This window comes from Mauremys reevesii, linkage group 9, assembly GCF_016161935.1.
Source record: "Mauremys reevesii isolate NIE-2019 linkage group 9, ASM1616193v1, whole genome shotgun sequence".
Taxonomy (NCBI): Eukaryota; Metazoa; Chordata; order Testudines; family Geoemydidae; genus Mauremys; species Mauremys reevesii.
This window is the reverse complement of record NC_052631.1, coordinates 32,689,003-32,705,290: the sequence shown is the minus strand read 5'-3', so window position 1 is coordinate 32,705,290 and position 16,288 is coordinate 32,689,003. Positions and strand designations below refer to the sequence as shown.

The following is a 16,288-nucleotide window of genomic DNA, read 5'->3' as shown; positions in this document are numbered from 1 at the left end:
ATGCTACCTAATAAAGTACATTTTTCACGTATGAATCAAAGCCTTTGTCTAAATTTAAAATTTATACTGGCATAGCTATGTTAATGGAGGGAGGTGGGGGAAATACCACACACCTGACCGACAAAGCTATGCCAACAAACCTCCAGTGTAGACACAGCTATGTTGATGGACGTGATTTTGTTGGCCTACCTAATGTTATTCGGGAAGATGGTGTTCCCACACAGGCAGAAATTCTGTTGGAAGAGGATGCAACCTTGACTCAGAATCTACTCTCTCAACAAAATTTGGACCAGAGGTCTGTGTATTGCACTCCTCTCATCAACAGTACAGCAAAAATGGGAAGAGAATCTATACCCTGGAAGCCCTTTTGATTTCACTACTACATTGTATTCAACAGCTGGCGAAAATAATATTCGACTCCATCCAAACATAGGGGGCCAAAGTATTCCTTGCTCAGGAGTTTTCCTGAGCAAGGAATGAGTAAAAGCTAGGTAATGAGCTCTAGATCTGGACCAAGTTTATTTGTTTACTGTTTTACACGCTCTACAGATTACAGCATGCCTCTGTACTTATACTACAGGAAACTGTTCATTATAATTTACTTTCCAGTTAAGCAGATGAGGTAGCATATTTCTTTTCCATTAAAATGCATTTGAATCAAAATGGTGAGGTACATAAACAAACAAAGATGGTCATTAATATTCCTGTTGGCAGTGGAAGCAATGACTACAGCCAATGGAGCTTTTAGCATATTCATGGCACTAGGCCTTTTATACATTCGTCTAAAAACATGCTTTGCATCTTGGAATACTAGATTATACAAACAGAATGAATTATAGATAAAAACAAACAGAAAATCACAAATGGCATGTTGTAAAGAGAAATAAAATTAAAGTTTCAGCTTTGCAAAAAGAAGGACAGAAGATCAGCCTTGTGGGAAATTGACACTATAGCTGAGTTACATTGAGCATATCATTTTGGCAGTTGCTTGCTATATCACTACAAAAATCATCACGTCATTTCAGGATATGTCTCACCGTGGATGAGGAAAATAGTGGCAAAAACATCCCACTCAACTCAGCATGCAGCTCCCACAATCAAGTTAATTAAAACTACACTGTTCATATTGGTTCTGAATCAAAGTTTACAGTCTTAAATTGTAAGGCTAAAGAGCAAGAAAAATTTTGTTTGAAAGACCAGTAAGGAGAAATAAATAAAATGACATTTTTATTCTCAATGGGGTAAAAAACTGTTCATAAATTAATTATATTTGGAAATCAGAAACAACTGATGCCTTGGCTGATTATCCGCAGTCTAGAATGACTTTTAAAGTAGTTTGGTTGCATGTAGAGGATCATAAATGTTAGGGTTGTTTTTTTTCCCCAGTATGTTCCAAAGAATTGAAAGACTTTTCTGTAGAAGTTAAAGAATAGTTATAGTTGTGAGCCCAAATTTGATCTGTAGCGAAGACTTATGAAGGATATTGCTAATTCTAGTTCTTTCTGCCTGTAATACTTTGGTATATGACTTTTTCAGAAACTGACCTCTCTAGGGCTTCTCTAGGTCCAATAGCGCCACCTGCTGCTGGTAGTTAGCCATAAGCTACAGCGTGCTAGAAGCAGTTCCCATTGCAAGTATCAGAGGGGTAGCCGTGTTAGTCTGGTTCTGTAGAAGCAGCAAAGAATCCTGTGGCACCTTATAGACTAACAGACGTTTTGCAGCATGAGCTTTCGTGGGTGGCATCCGAAGAAGTGGGAATTCACCCACGAAAGCTCATGCTGCAAAACGTCTGTTAGTCTATAAGGTGCCACAGGATTCTTTGCTGCTTCCCATTGCAAGTTATTCCCTTAATAAATATCCTCCTATTATTACTATTCACTGGTCTGTTTTCAGTATACTCTTTGCTATAACCGATGTATCTTAAAACTGAATTCCCTGGATCCTTGACTCATGCTGATTTGAATGGGGATTGAGGCACAACACATTTCAGGAATGATCTCTAAATAACCTATTATTTTTAACAGTATTACTTTATTGGCCAGAAAATGGGGGTTGGATATCTGCTTATTCTGTAGGACCAACCAAAAAAAGGTTTCAATTTGAGAACCACATAAGACAATATTTCAGCCTCTTGGAACTGGTGTGATAAAGTACAGTGAGCAAAGAAATGGCCAGTGATGGAGTGAATTCATAAATCTTCTTTTGACTCAATATATGTAACTGCCTCCCCATCTCCAAAAATGAAGTCTACACACCCTTTGACTGAATAGGCAAATATGTTGGGGACATAATCTGAGCCCGTCTATTCCTGTGCATGTACAGGCCACAAACTCCTTTTTTGGGGGGTCAGGGGAGAACGGGGGCATCCGCAAGACACCAGCTTCTTTTTTCAAGAAACAATTGTTAGACCCTTGATCAAGAAAAAAAATCTCTTCAGCTATCACCTAGGTTCAAACTTTCATTTTTGGAGACAGATTGTTGGGACAGCTGTGGCCCTAGTTAGTGTTAGAGCATATCATAAACTGTACCAGTTGTGATCACTGATGATCACCATTCCTGATGCTTTTAGATATGTTACCTGACTTAGTTATCACTGATCATTGTAGCCTGCAGAATATAAATATTGTATCCAGCGGCAATGCAAGGAACCTACAGGCCCAAACCCTGTAAGACTCAGCTTGAGCACTTAGCATGAGGCTTGAGACCTACAAACCTTAGCATAAGTAAGTTAACCAGTAAAATCACTGAGTTATAGGGGAACCTAAGATAAGATTTTTGCTTGGTTTACAGTTGCAATTTTGCTAATAGTGCATGAAATAAACAGGTATTTTAAGTCTTTTGGGATAAGAACATCTGCAAACATATAATTGCAAGATTGTTATGGCAACAAATTGACAATGGATATGGGATATGACAATGGACTTGGGATAATTAATATGCTAACCTATAGGCTACAGCCAGGCGGGGGCACCAGCCAACAAAAAGCTGCTGCTGGGGGCGCGCAAAATGGCTGCCGGGCCGCCCGGCGGGAGAGGAGGCGGGGGCCCTGCCGCAGTCATGCCTGTCGGGAGGTCCACGGAGCCACGGCCGACTGGACCTGACCGCAGGCAGAGCATGACTGGGGAGGGCACTCGTCCCGTGGCTCTGTTGCCGCTCTGCGTCATGGGAGCGAGGAAGAGAGGAAGAGGGGGGGGGACCCGCCGGGGGGGAGAAGGGCCGGCGCGCGCATGCCGCTGCTTGGGGCAGCGTGATTTCTAGAGCCACCCCTGGGCTACAGACACCCCAAGATTATCAGGATGAGAAATTTAGTTTTGGATAGAGGAAGCAGAATATTTGTATGCATATTCATGGCAGCCACTGGACCCTATAATAGGCCCAACCACTACAGAAGCTAGAGAGTTCTCAGGACCTTGACCATCAGACTAGCTTAGCATCCCAGAGATCAGATAGGACCCTGCCTTCCCACCTCTAGGTCTCCATGAGAATTGTGAGAGTACGCATATGGGATGATGTGGGACGTCTGCCTCATGTTGCAGTCTCATTTGGTTTGGAACATTTGTGTTTTTACTGACTGTATTAATAAAAGTATTAAAATCTCAGCTCTGCTCCGAGCATGTGTGTCAGTGTTTTGCATGTCAGGGTCCTCAACAAGAAACTGAATTTGAAATTGAACTTAATCTTTCTGTTGTGCTTGACTCCGGGGCGGGAACCTGGCAAACCTCAAGAAGTTTAATTGTTTTGTCAATTGGGAGTTAACTGGAAACTCTAAAGGAAAATGAATATAATCAATATCCACTCAACAAATCAGGCAACACCATGAGGTATGTTTTCTCCCCTACAAAGCCTAGCACTAATAGATGGAGACCCTCAAGTGACTCCATTCCTTTCTCCTTAAGAGGACCAAGAGGGTAGTCCTAGACAATTATTCATTTCCCTCAAGGGCTCCCCCATGCAGAGACATAGAGAGTTCCATTCTGTCCCCTCTCCTGTTCAATGATCATTTGGGCTTTTAGGAGGTTAGAAATACCAGCTGTGGTGTCTATAGTATGCAGATGACATCCAACTTAATATTTCTCTCTCTTCTAGCACAGCCAGTGCAGCTGAATGACTTGTTTCATGTCTAACAGAGATTGAGGTGTTGATGAGGATTAGTTGATTGAGGTTCAACCCAGAAAAGTCAAAGGTGATGCTTATAAGGTGCGGGATGCAATCTAAAGAAATAGCAAAGATATCAGCACCCCAGTTGAGAGAGTAAGCCTACCATTTCTTATGCAGGCTTACAAACTAGTAATCTAGTTGGAGTTCAGAAGCTGATGGATGTTACAAGTTTCAGCACTTAACCAAAAAGCAACTCATTGTGTGTGCTTGGCAAAAAGGTTGTAACTTTTCCTTTCAGATACAGATCTCATCAAGCTTTTGTCATATCAAGACTGCATTGCATTACCGTAATACACTCTAAATGGGGTGACATACCTTAAGACCATTCTAAAATTTCAGGATACATCTGCCTGGCTATTTGGCCATGTTTATCATAGGCAGAATGTTACATCTGTTCTGTGTGATTGGCACTGATATCAAATGATTTCTGACTGAGGTTTAATGCATTCATTTTTAGAGCTGCAAAAAAAAGGTTTGAAATCTGAAATGTTCTGACAAAAAAATTATCCTTTTTTCATTATTTTCGTGAAAAATATGTCATTTTTCTACCATCTACAGAGCTTGTCAAAAAAACTGAGCTTTGAAATTTTTCAATGAAAAAGGCCATTGTTGGCAAAAATAATGCCCATGTTCTGAGTTTTAACCTATAAAACTTTAAATGGTGATGCCTTGCTCTCTCTATAGATTGATTCTTTATGTGGTTCTATGCCACTACAACAATAAAGGCTAGTAATGATTACATGAATGGGACCTACTGATTGGGCATTCTCAGTGAGGTTTCTTCACCCCTGGAAAATACTTCTCCTTTGGTCTGCCAAGGCCTGAATTTAATGACTGCCAGAGCTTGCATCAAGACTTATATTGGGCATTTGGTTTTCCAAAGATTTGAAGGTGGAGTGGTGGGTATTGAATGGGGTTTGAAGTTGAGGGTTGACAGACCCTATTTGATAGCACTGAACCAATTTTGTTTCTTTTTTATTTTTTTTGTAAAATAGTACAGGTCAAAGATTTATATAAATAGGTTCATTGCAAATTATAATGCACACATCTCCATGAATGAAACACAGAATACATCAACAGATCATCACTTCTTCCAAAGCAATCAGATACAACAGTCAATGTAGATCTTTAGGTCTATGTAATATAACGTAACATATTAACAGATGGAGAAAAGAGAGAGAAGATGGGAAAATAAACAGGGAGAAAGAGGAAAGGGAGAAGTATACTGCCTTCCTCCTTTTTAGTGAACATTCTAGTTCATATGCTTTATCTTCCACATGATTTTTGGTTGAACTACTCTTATAAAGTTTCAAAATTTTTGAACCCGTGCTTTAGGAGTGTTAATAAATGCAATTAAACTAAACAAATAAAATTATCCATACTAAATTAAATAATTCTTCTTACTAAATAAAGAATGGGCACATATTCACATTATGATGTCTCCTACTAAGTTTTTAATGTATTATTATGTAAGAAGCTTACGTGATTTAGAAAGCTGTAGTTCTGAAAGAAAAATTTTAAATTTAGAAGGAAATAAATTAAAAAATTAAACTAGTTTAAAAAATAGGAAACATGTGTACTTGAAGGGACAACCACTACAGTAAGGCCCTAAACTGGAAAGTAGCATTTATTTCTAAAATGGTCTTGTAGTAATTGTGTGTATATTATCTCAAGTATTTTAAAAACTTTATTGTTCAAGTCTGAAGGAGCTGTTCCATTCTTCCAGATGTTACTACTGTCATGGATATATATATATTTTAGCAGTTCAATTATTATCATTGCAGTTCAAACTATAATTTTCTGTCAATGTAATGTGCTTTTGTTTTGAGTTTAAATTAGTAAATGCTAGCAGCTGAGCTATTATTTAATTCCCCAAACGTGCCAACTTTTCTGTGCACAGAAGGCTAACAGATGTTAATATTTGCTCAACAGCCACCACTACTTTTATCTCCCAAGTGAATATTAAATATTCACAGTTAATCTAGGTTTTTACTGTGCTCTAAAATGTTTGTTGTTAAAAAACGTATATATACACAAGACATTTTCCATATAGACTAATGGAGAATATGTGGCCTAATTCAAAGAAACACAGACTAGACTGGTAAAAATGACACCCCAACAACAGAATTTAGCAGAAAGTGTTATTATTCTTTCCTTTGCATGTTATTTTGTCTAGAGGAACTATCAGACCACAAAGTGATCAATGAAATTCCTATGATCTCTACTATAGTCCTTCAATATAGTATTGTCAAAGGGAAAGAGAAGTGAAGTCAACAGTAATCAGGTACAGTAAGGAAGAACAATATAACATAAAAACATCAGCATGGCCATAGTGGGTCAGACCAATGGTCCATCTAGCTCAGTATCCTGTGTCTTCCGACAGTGGCCAATGCTAGAGACTTCAGCGGTAATGAACAGAACAGGGCAATTAACTAGTGATCCATCCCTAGTCATCTAGTCCCAGTATGCAGCAGTCAGAGGCTTAGGGACACCCAGAGCATTGAATTGCATCCCTGACAATCATGGCTAACAACCAGTGATGGACCTATCCTCCATGAACTTATCTAATTATTTTTTGAGTCCAGTTGTACTTTTGGCCTTCACAACATCCCTTGGCAATGAGTTCTACAGGTTGACTATGCATTGTGTGAAGAAATACTGTTATAGATTTTTTTAAACATGCTGCCTATTTGTTTGATTGGGTGATCCCTGGTTCTTGTGTTATGTGATGGGGTAAATAACACTTCCTTATTCACTTTCTCCACACCAGTCATGATTTTATAGACCTCTATCATATCCCTCTTCGGTGTCTCTTTTCCAAGCTGAACAGTCCCAGTCTTTTAAATTTCTCCTCATATGAAGCTGTTCCATAACCCTAATCATTTTTGTTACCCTTCACGGTATGTTTTCCAATTCTAGTGTATCTTTTTGATTTTCAACATTACTCAAATAGCTCTGCCTTGTTTCTACCCAAGCTCATATATGGTTATGCTTAGATGAATCAGTGGCACCATTTTTAAATTTCTGAATAAGTCATTACACAGACTAACATACATGGTGAGGACGGCATAAGATTACATAAAACCTTAAAAACAACAGAGCTGCGTGGACTGCACAAACCGGATTGCACAGGTCTGCAGATTCACATGAAGATTTGGGTTCACCGCTTATTGCAACTCAGCTCTCTTCAGTGAAGCCTCTGCTTTCCCTCCTCTTTCTACTCTCAAGACAGGCTATAGTCCTCGGGGGAAGCTGTGTACCCATTCTACTGATCTTTTACCTAAATATTTAAGCAATTGCCAATACAACACTAAGGAGATCATTCATGTGAACATATATCAATTAATGCTTTTGTTTCAAAAGGGGGTGTGTTTATATTTTGAGATCACTAGTGAAGAAAAGCATTCCTTGATGGTGAAAGTTAAGTTGGTTTTGTTGTGATGAAATATAAAATTACTTTATACTTGATAAGAATAATTTTTTGTTATCTGGGCAGTGTTTGATTCCTCTCATCTTTAATTAATTATTTCTTTGCTTTTCAGATCTTCAGTTTTGTAAATGACGTGACAGACAAGTACACTGTTATTACTTAGTAACCTTTACCAGCTTTTGAAACATATAGACATGCATGCACGCACGCACACACAGTGGAATTAGTACTGAAATACTAGTCTAAACATATTAGCTATGTATTTGTCCTACCCCATTTAATCTTTACTCTTTAAATAAGGTTTTTGATAATGTTTCACCTTACCTCAGATGGTTTTGTGATACATTTTCCTTTTCCCAAACACTGAAAGTCATCTGAGTGGCTTCCCACAGGCATGCACGTGCTGACTTTTACTACCACAGTTAAGCGTAAAGCCACAATGCATTTAGTAACTGAATCATTCACAAAACCTGAAAAGAAACAGAGATTAAAAGGTTTTTAATTTAAAATAAAAAATTCTAATGAACAGTTATTATTAGTAAAGTAAAAAATATTGAATACAAAGAAACTATTGTTCAAATTTCACCCTCATTCACTTCTCATGAAACCCCACTGAAAGCTTACATGGGATTTAAGTTAGGGTTGAATTTGTCCACGTTACTGATCAAGTTGACTGACAAATGGAAGACATTCCAGAGTCAAGATGCAGCATTAGAGTGTCATTCAGCACTCCCTCCTCTGGCAAAACTCCCATTTCACCTCAAAGAATGAATGAATAATTTGCTTAATATGGCCTTACATAAAAAGTACTAAACCTGGCCCTTAAAGTTGATCTTCAATTTGCCTTGTTTCTGATAAAACTATATTTTAGTTTAAGTACCATAAAATATATAACAGACAACTACAATAGCTTAGGAGAGTAGGCTAAAGTGATGAAATAAAAGCCTAGTTTTCCTTGATTTTGTCTCAGTTTTTAATGGTAACATGAAAGCAAAGCCAACAAAGTGAACAAATTAGGTTAAAAATTAACTTAAATAATCAATCTGTAGCATGGAAAATTTAGTTTGAACAGAGTTAACAAGCACATCATTGAAACAACACAACATAAATTTCAATGAATCAGTAACAACTCAAATGTTTCCTAGTAGCATTTTAGATCAAAGCTGCACAGCTTTACCCTCTACTTTAAGGCATTACTCTTCTTCAGTGTAACATGAGAACTTTTGAACACCAAATCCAATCAATTCCAAAACTTCGGGGACTGTTCTAGGCATCACTAGACTGAACCTATTGATTTTGCTGAAAATCGAAAAAACTGGAAGGGAGAAATGGAGACCCAAGTTGTCCCCACCATCTGGTCAGCAGGACGAGAACCTTCAAGTACTCTGCAATTATCTACAGATCAAATAGTTGATGGCAGCCATTAACACCTTTCATAATAACAGTGCCTCCATATCAGCTCTATTCACCCTCCCAATACAGTTCAAAATACTGACACCCTGAAAGAGAAAGAAAAAATGGAAAACAACAATTGGGAAAGTGAAGGTATGAGATGAATGGGGGCACACAGAATCCCTGGCAGAGGGCAGAATGGGTTTGTATAGAGCCCCTTGTATGAGAGGATGGAATGAATGGGGAGTGTCATGGTTAGAGAGCGAGCTGCGCTTTTGGCCCTTTCTAAGTGCACCCCTCAGGTGACAGGCTCTAGCTTCCTACACCTCACTCTGGGTAGAACACCACAGTCCTACCACACAGACTGATCTCTGTCTTGCAGCCCTCCTATTTACCAATCACGTTAATCTGAAAGGCCAAACTGGTTTTGGCACCTGTACACTCATTTTCTCCAGGAGACTATGGCAGAATAAGTTTGCAGTGACAAAGAAACAGCTTTTTCAGAACAAAGTAGTATTTATTTGCCAAAGTGTGCACCACATGCATAGCAAATGGGTTAAAACAATAGAGTCCTACAGGGATCTTAACTTCTCTATAAATATCTCAGGTAGGTCCAGCCTATTCCAGACTACCCTTCTGAGTTTGAGAGTTAGTTTTTATCCCCACAGACCCTCTTTCCACGTCTCAATCAGCCTGGGTGTCAGCCTCAGTCTGCTGACAACCTTTCCTCTCCTTTCCTACCCTTTTGGCAGCAGCAAATCTTTAACTGACCAGTGTCTTCTGATCTCTGGTCTCAGCCTGGAGAAAACAGCTGTATAATCTTGTTGGCACCAGGCAGGCAGCCTCTTTACAGCAAGTAACCTACCTATTGTGTTTGAGTGTTTGCTGGGATGCTCCTTACCTAGGTCATAATTTTGTCTTTCCTGCTTGATTTCTCCAACACCTCCTTTTGATCTCACCTCACAGTATGTAACCCATCACAAACAGAGAGGAATGCACAATAGTCATAAATACAATACAGCTATTTCCTATTTTGTTACAGGGTGGAGGGGAAAATGAGGCACACAAAGGCCCCGGCATGAGGGATCCCTGAAATAGACTTTTGAACACCAAATCCAATCAATTCCAAAACTTCGGGGACTGTTCTAGGCATCACTAGACTGAACCTATTGATTGCAGGGAGGATGGCACACAGGCAGCTTGTGCAATGGAGGTATAAAGAAGCCCCAGGTCTGCGAAATGAGCTCAGCCTATAGAAGCAACAAACTGTGCAATCTTCTGGTTCTAATTTTCCAGCTAAAACATACCGTTCCATATACATTTCTCTCCTTTTAATACAATTCTCCTTCTGTTGCATATTAAAAACCCAGGTGTGTATCTGTAAGGCATTGTTATGAAATAAATTGATTTGACAATATCACAGCCATTTTGTGCACTCAGCCACCATTAACTGGAAGCGAGAACACCACACTGTTAGAAATAACTTGAGCTTTGTATAAGCACAGGAAATAGCTGCAGCTGCAGTTTTGCTGATAAGGATGGAAAATAAAATTGGAAGAATCATGAGAATGGGCGAAAGTGTGGATAGCTGACCTTGGATTTGTGTGTTCCTGATTATGAGTTTTTGCTGATATTATGACTAGGAGTTGCTTGCTGATGTTAGGAAAACTATTAGTTTGCAAAGGGTTACTATGAGTTATTAGCTTTGTTTTGAGCAACCTATAAAAAGATCAGTCAGTGTGTGTAATTTGGAGAAGTCTGAAGAGCTTTTCTATGAGCTAGGAGGCTGACATCCAACTCCCTAGAGGCTAGGAGGAAGGCTGGCCCCCACAAACCTGCTGCTGATCACTCAACACCATCTCAGACTTTGGGTAACTATATCTGGGTTGCTCTGGACTATTGCTATTTTAGATGTGTGCTTTAGATGCCCTAGGTCCAAACATTTGGATACATGAGGGAGCATCCACACAACCACACTGGGCGCTGCTATGTAAAGAGCTCTGACATTGTATGTCAAGTGCATGTGCAGGAGAGGGTGAAAGATTTTGGGGTGAAAGCACTCTCATTCGTACTGATCATTTATCAGATGGAGGAGCTGTGGACCCCATTGATTTATTTCCTGGCACTGCCTGGAGATAGGAACATAATAGCATAGTTTCAGGTTGAGAAAACTCTGGGCAATGGCATATATTGGTACTAGTTGAAAACAAGCTATAACACAGGAATGGAAATGGCAGCATGACTTTGTTTTTAGGTGGAAAGGCGTTGCTGATCGAGGGATATTTGAAAACCTCATTCAGCATTCACTCCATCATCAATCTACAAACCTGGTAAAAACACTTTGAAAAGCTTCCAAAGTGTTTGGCAGAAAATCTGAAGTGCACTTTCACAGGTAAATACATTTATAAGACCCTTTTGGAACAAGTTTATTTTCCTCCATTTCTTCAGGTGAACCCTCCCAACTTGCAGGAGACACAACTGGGGGACCCTCAATGGAGAAAAGACAGGAGATGCCTCCTTAATATGTCACAGAGGCAACGGGTCTGCTGCTGCTGCTGCTTCCATTCAGTAAGGAGGAAGGGACAGGACAATTTGCAGGCTATTGTCTCTCTCTTTGCAGAAGACAACTGCAGGTAAAGGGGAGGGCACCTGAAAGGATGGAGGAGAAATTTGCTAGCAGAGGAAGGGAGCCTCTACAGATTCTAGAGGTTTAGCTGAACTGCCCTATTTTGAGGCTTGGAGAATTAAGATATTCATATTTATATCATCTAAAATTTCTCTGGATTTGCATAGGAAATGCCCTTCCCTTGCCCCAAGGAAATCCTTTAGTATCTTCTTTTCAGACTTAACCTAGGATGTTTTTTTTTAAATGCTGGTATTTCTGCATTATTAACACATGAATACTAATACTGTCTATATGGATCCCTCTCCTGAACATGCACTTGACCTATGTGATGTTGCACTCTATATGATTTTATGAAAATATGCTAATGAGTGTGAACATGATGTAACCGGAATATGCTTCATGCAAAAAGTCTCTTGTAAGATATCATTACAAAGCTTGTAATCTACTGCGTGTGGTCATCCTATTTGTATAAATGTATCATTCTTGTATCTGAAACTAGAAATCTGAAATATAACTCTGAGGGTCTATTGTAATTATGCAAAGTGTGGGCCATTAATGGTGGTTTGGAATCTTGATGGCTCCCATCAAGTAGGACAAATGGTTGTAAATGGCTCCGTTTACTTGCAAGCCTTCCTGTGAGTCAGGCCAGGAAGAATGAAGGCTTGGGGGGTCTCACAGGACATGTGACCATGTCACCAGGTACTGGAATCCATCTTAAACCTGGTGCTTTTCTATTTATAACAGGGGTCTCAAACTCAAATCACCACGAGGGCCACATGAGGACTAGTACATTGGCCTGAGGGCCGCATCACTGACCTCTTTTCATATAAAGGTACAAAAGCCCCCCCTCCCCCGATTCCACCCTTTCCATGAGGCCCCATCCCTGCCCCACCTTTTCCCAGCCCGCATTCCAACCCCTTCCCCAAAGTCCCCACCCTAACTCTGCCCCCTCCCTGCCCCTATTCCAATCCCTTCCCCAAATCCCCACCCCTGCCTGAAAAGAAACAGAGATTAAAGGTTTTTAATTTAAAATAAAAAATTCTAATGAACAGTTTTATTATTAGTAGAGTAAAAAATATTGAATACAAAGAACACAATTCTATTCTTACCCTTCACAAAATAATTTAGGGAATATAACTGCATTTTTCTTAGTGTTTCATAATGTTTTTTCCAATAATTTTTTCTACTATGTGGTAAATTCTGCCTCTCTTCCAAAGGTCCCTGCCTGATGTGGAACCTGTACAAATCAATTGCATAGGATGAGCGAGATCTTGGGAACTCACACAGGGGACATGTAAACCTTAAAAGTCCAGTTCTCTGGGAACCTCCTGCATGAAGATGATGAGCACCATTGTGAGTGTACCAACAGATCCACTGGACATTCTCTCTGCCTAGGGGAGGCATAGGTACCGTGGAAGCTACTCTAGCTCTAAGCTTAGTTCAATGGATGTGGAGCAGCTCTGTTGCTAAGCTACAGCTTGAGGCAGTGAAGGATACCTTTCCTTTAGCTCCAAAGGAACTCCTCACTTCACAGCCTAGCTGCTTGTGCTATGTACTGGAGACTGAGTGCTTTATTTGATCAGAAGAAAATTTAGGACAATATAAAAGTTATAATGAGTACAGTACTCAATAAAACAGGGATCTTGTTGCTTGGATGCTGAAAGAAAGCTATTTCCAGAGCTTTTATTAAGCACTCCTTAGCTTCTAGGTATGTTAGTAATTCTATGATTGCTGTAGCAAATATTAATGGAGACTTTTCCATTTCATTTTACAATTTTACTGTATAATGTGGATAATTAGTGTTTCTAATTTGTAATGATCTATACCTTAATTTCCATGCTGCAAACCGGAGGGTGAGGGGAAAGAGCACAGAAAATGTTTTCTTGTCCAACATAAATTTAATCCACTTAGATTCAACCATAATCAATTAGCCAATATTCCAATAGTCTAGATGAAAAATTTACTAGATATATCTCTAATGTCTGGTTTGACTACTAAAGTGGTATGCTGCTGATCTTTTCTGAAAACTGCCAAACTGTTCTGGACCTAATCGACATCATATATTACCCATCAGTATAAAGATGCAGCCAAAACTCACTTCCTCTTACAATAGAATTTGATAGTCCTAGTTATGTAATTATATGTGCATGTTTGGAAGTATCTAGAGTTTATTTGCTTGTCTGAAACAGATTGTTACACACTCTTCAGGACAGTTCCCTAAAGGAATTTAAAATCAGCCTCCTTTGTACTTTGAGTCTCATTACTATTTTGGCAACAAAAGCCCTTGGCAAACTGCTGAAGAAATCATTTCTCTCACTGGAGTGCCACATTTTTTCTTATAATTCCTAATTATCACAGCCAATTTCCAAAGATTGTGAAGATAAAACAAGACTATTTATTTTCTACCTTACAGTATTTATATTTAGGTATACAAGATTAATAGATTTTAAGGCCAGAGGGGACCATTGTGAGAATCTAGTCTGATCTCCTGTATAACATAAATGAATTACTTTCTGCTTCACATCCAATAGCTCTGATTGAACAAGAGCATATCTAAGCTCTACTTTAATTTCCAGGTAGGAGGATAATTTCAGACATGTTTACAGCTCCCTTGATCTCAAGCCTCGAGAAAAATAATATAGCTGCTTATAATGATAGGTAATTTTGTTCAATTTAACTTTGCAGTCTTTCCAAGGCCCAGTTAAAATGTAATGATGTCAAAGTAATTTCAGGGGAAGAAGTCAGGGCTGAACTATTTACACCAGTGTGTATGAACAATTTGAAAATCTTATAAATCAGAATCTGAAATGGAAGAACTCTGCATTTATTTTAAAGGAAAGAATCTTTCAAGCTTACACATAATCAGTTGATAATGAAAAAATATCTGTATGATTTCACTGGAACCATACATGGTAAGATATACTAGATCTCATTCCCATCATTGCTGTTTTGCATCCTTCAGCCTAGGAGCTTCTACTTCTCTCACTTCAAGAAAGTCGAGGAACAAAAAAGTAGGAAAGTCAAAAAACAACAATTCTCCTCCAGACCAGTTAGGCACATAGCTTGGGTCTTGCAACTAATTTTGTTATGTAAATCAGAAACTGTGAACCACACCACTATAACCAGTACAGCTAGTCCTTCCATCTTCCATAAATCAGTGCAGTCAGAGGGTGCCACTATATATACTTGCCCTGTGGAGATTCGGCCCCTGTGTATAAAATACTGTAGAGGGCTACTCTGGCTACATCACCTGGAAGCCACAAACCACAAAACGACTGTCTTCCTTTGCTTTCATAACGTTGATAACAGATCATAATCTCTACTATGACAAAGGCAAGGGAGTACTTTGGGTCTGAGGAACAGTGCAAGGCTTTACTTGCTGTTGTCTGGCACAAGTTAGGTATCCAAGCTGTTTTGAATTTAGCATATGTGATGGAGCAAGGCCGGATGGCTACAGGAAAGTACTGAGGAGCAGGTATGTTAGCTCCAGGCTAAGCAAATCCCTAGTACCATGGGAACCAAAATGGCAGTTGCTCCAGGCTAATCAAGGCACCTGGGGCCAATTAAGAACTTTCTAGAAGGCACCGGAGAGAGCTACATTGATTGGAGCACCTGCAGCCAATCAGGACAGGCTAATCAAGGCACCTGGTATAAAAAGGGGAGCTCACTCCAGTCTAGGGAGGAGGAGTCAGAGGAAAGAAGTGTGCATGAGGAGCTGGGAGCAAGAGACACAAGGAACTAAGAACTGAGAGGGGGTACTACTGGAGGATTGAGGAAAACACCATACAATCAAGCAGCATCAGACACCAGGAGGATCCTGTGGTGAGGATAAAGAAGGTGTTTGAAGGAGGCTATGGGGAAGTAGCCCAGGGAGCTGTAGCGGTCAAGCAGCGGTTACAAGTAGCACTATAGAGACTGCTGCAATTCACAGGGCCCTGGGCTGGAGTAGAGGGCGGGCCCGGGTTCCCCCCTAACCCCGCTACTCCTAATCAGACATAGGAGTAGTTGATCCAGACTATGGGTTTCATCCAAGGGGAAAACCACTGAGGGGAAAAAATCTGCCAATAAGCGCAGGACCTACTAGAGGAGAGGAGGAACTTTGCCACACAAACCAATCAGAAAGTGTGTCAGTGAGTCTCTTATTACCTTGTGGATAGTAGCAGCCAGTGAAGTGGGAGAAAACATGACGGCACAATACCATCAGGTGAAGAACTCAAACACAGTCTCTGGCAACTGACAGACAACTACTTTCCCATTTCAAGATGCTGAATGTGGGATCTCTCAGCCACAGCATAGGTGACTTTTGAGAATAGCTACAGAATCTGAACTGGACCAGCCAATGAAGGAGAGAAGATGACATTACCAAAGCTGTCTGGCAAGTACAGGAAGGTGGCTGACTAAGGTAATGTGCAAGGTCACTATTACTGTGCATTACTGGGAGCGTAGCTGGTTGTATCGATGGGGGTAACAGACGGGCTCGCTGCATGCACGCTGCTTTGGCTATTGTGCTTAGTGAGTGCAGAAATGCGCTCTCACTATTTCCGTGCTACAGTGCATCCAACACAGAAATACATTTTTCTCCAGCCATGCCTGTTCATACAGTGCTGGAACAAAATTAGTAATTTTAAGATTGAAATACAATTACCCTCAATCTCCTCCACTAAAGCACTAATTTACAAAGC

General features: G+C 39.8%; 1 protein-coding gene across 3 annotated transcripts in view; it reads right to left on the bottom strand.

Annotated features, from left to right (window-relative positions):
* The window catches only part of DNER (delta/notch like EGF repeat containing), a 269,472-nt gene that overhangs the window by 85,810 nt on the left and 167,374 nt on the right, over nt 1–16,288 (bottom strand). For all 3 annotated transcript variants that reach the window (XM_039486808.1, XM_039486809.1, XM_039486810.1), the window contains exon 5: nt 7,913–8,058. In XM_039486808.1, coding sequence (XP_039342742.1) covers nt 7,913–8,058 — 146 coding nt within the window. The remainder of the gene's footprint in view (nt 1–7,912; nt 8,059–16,288) is intronic.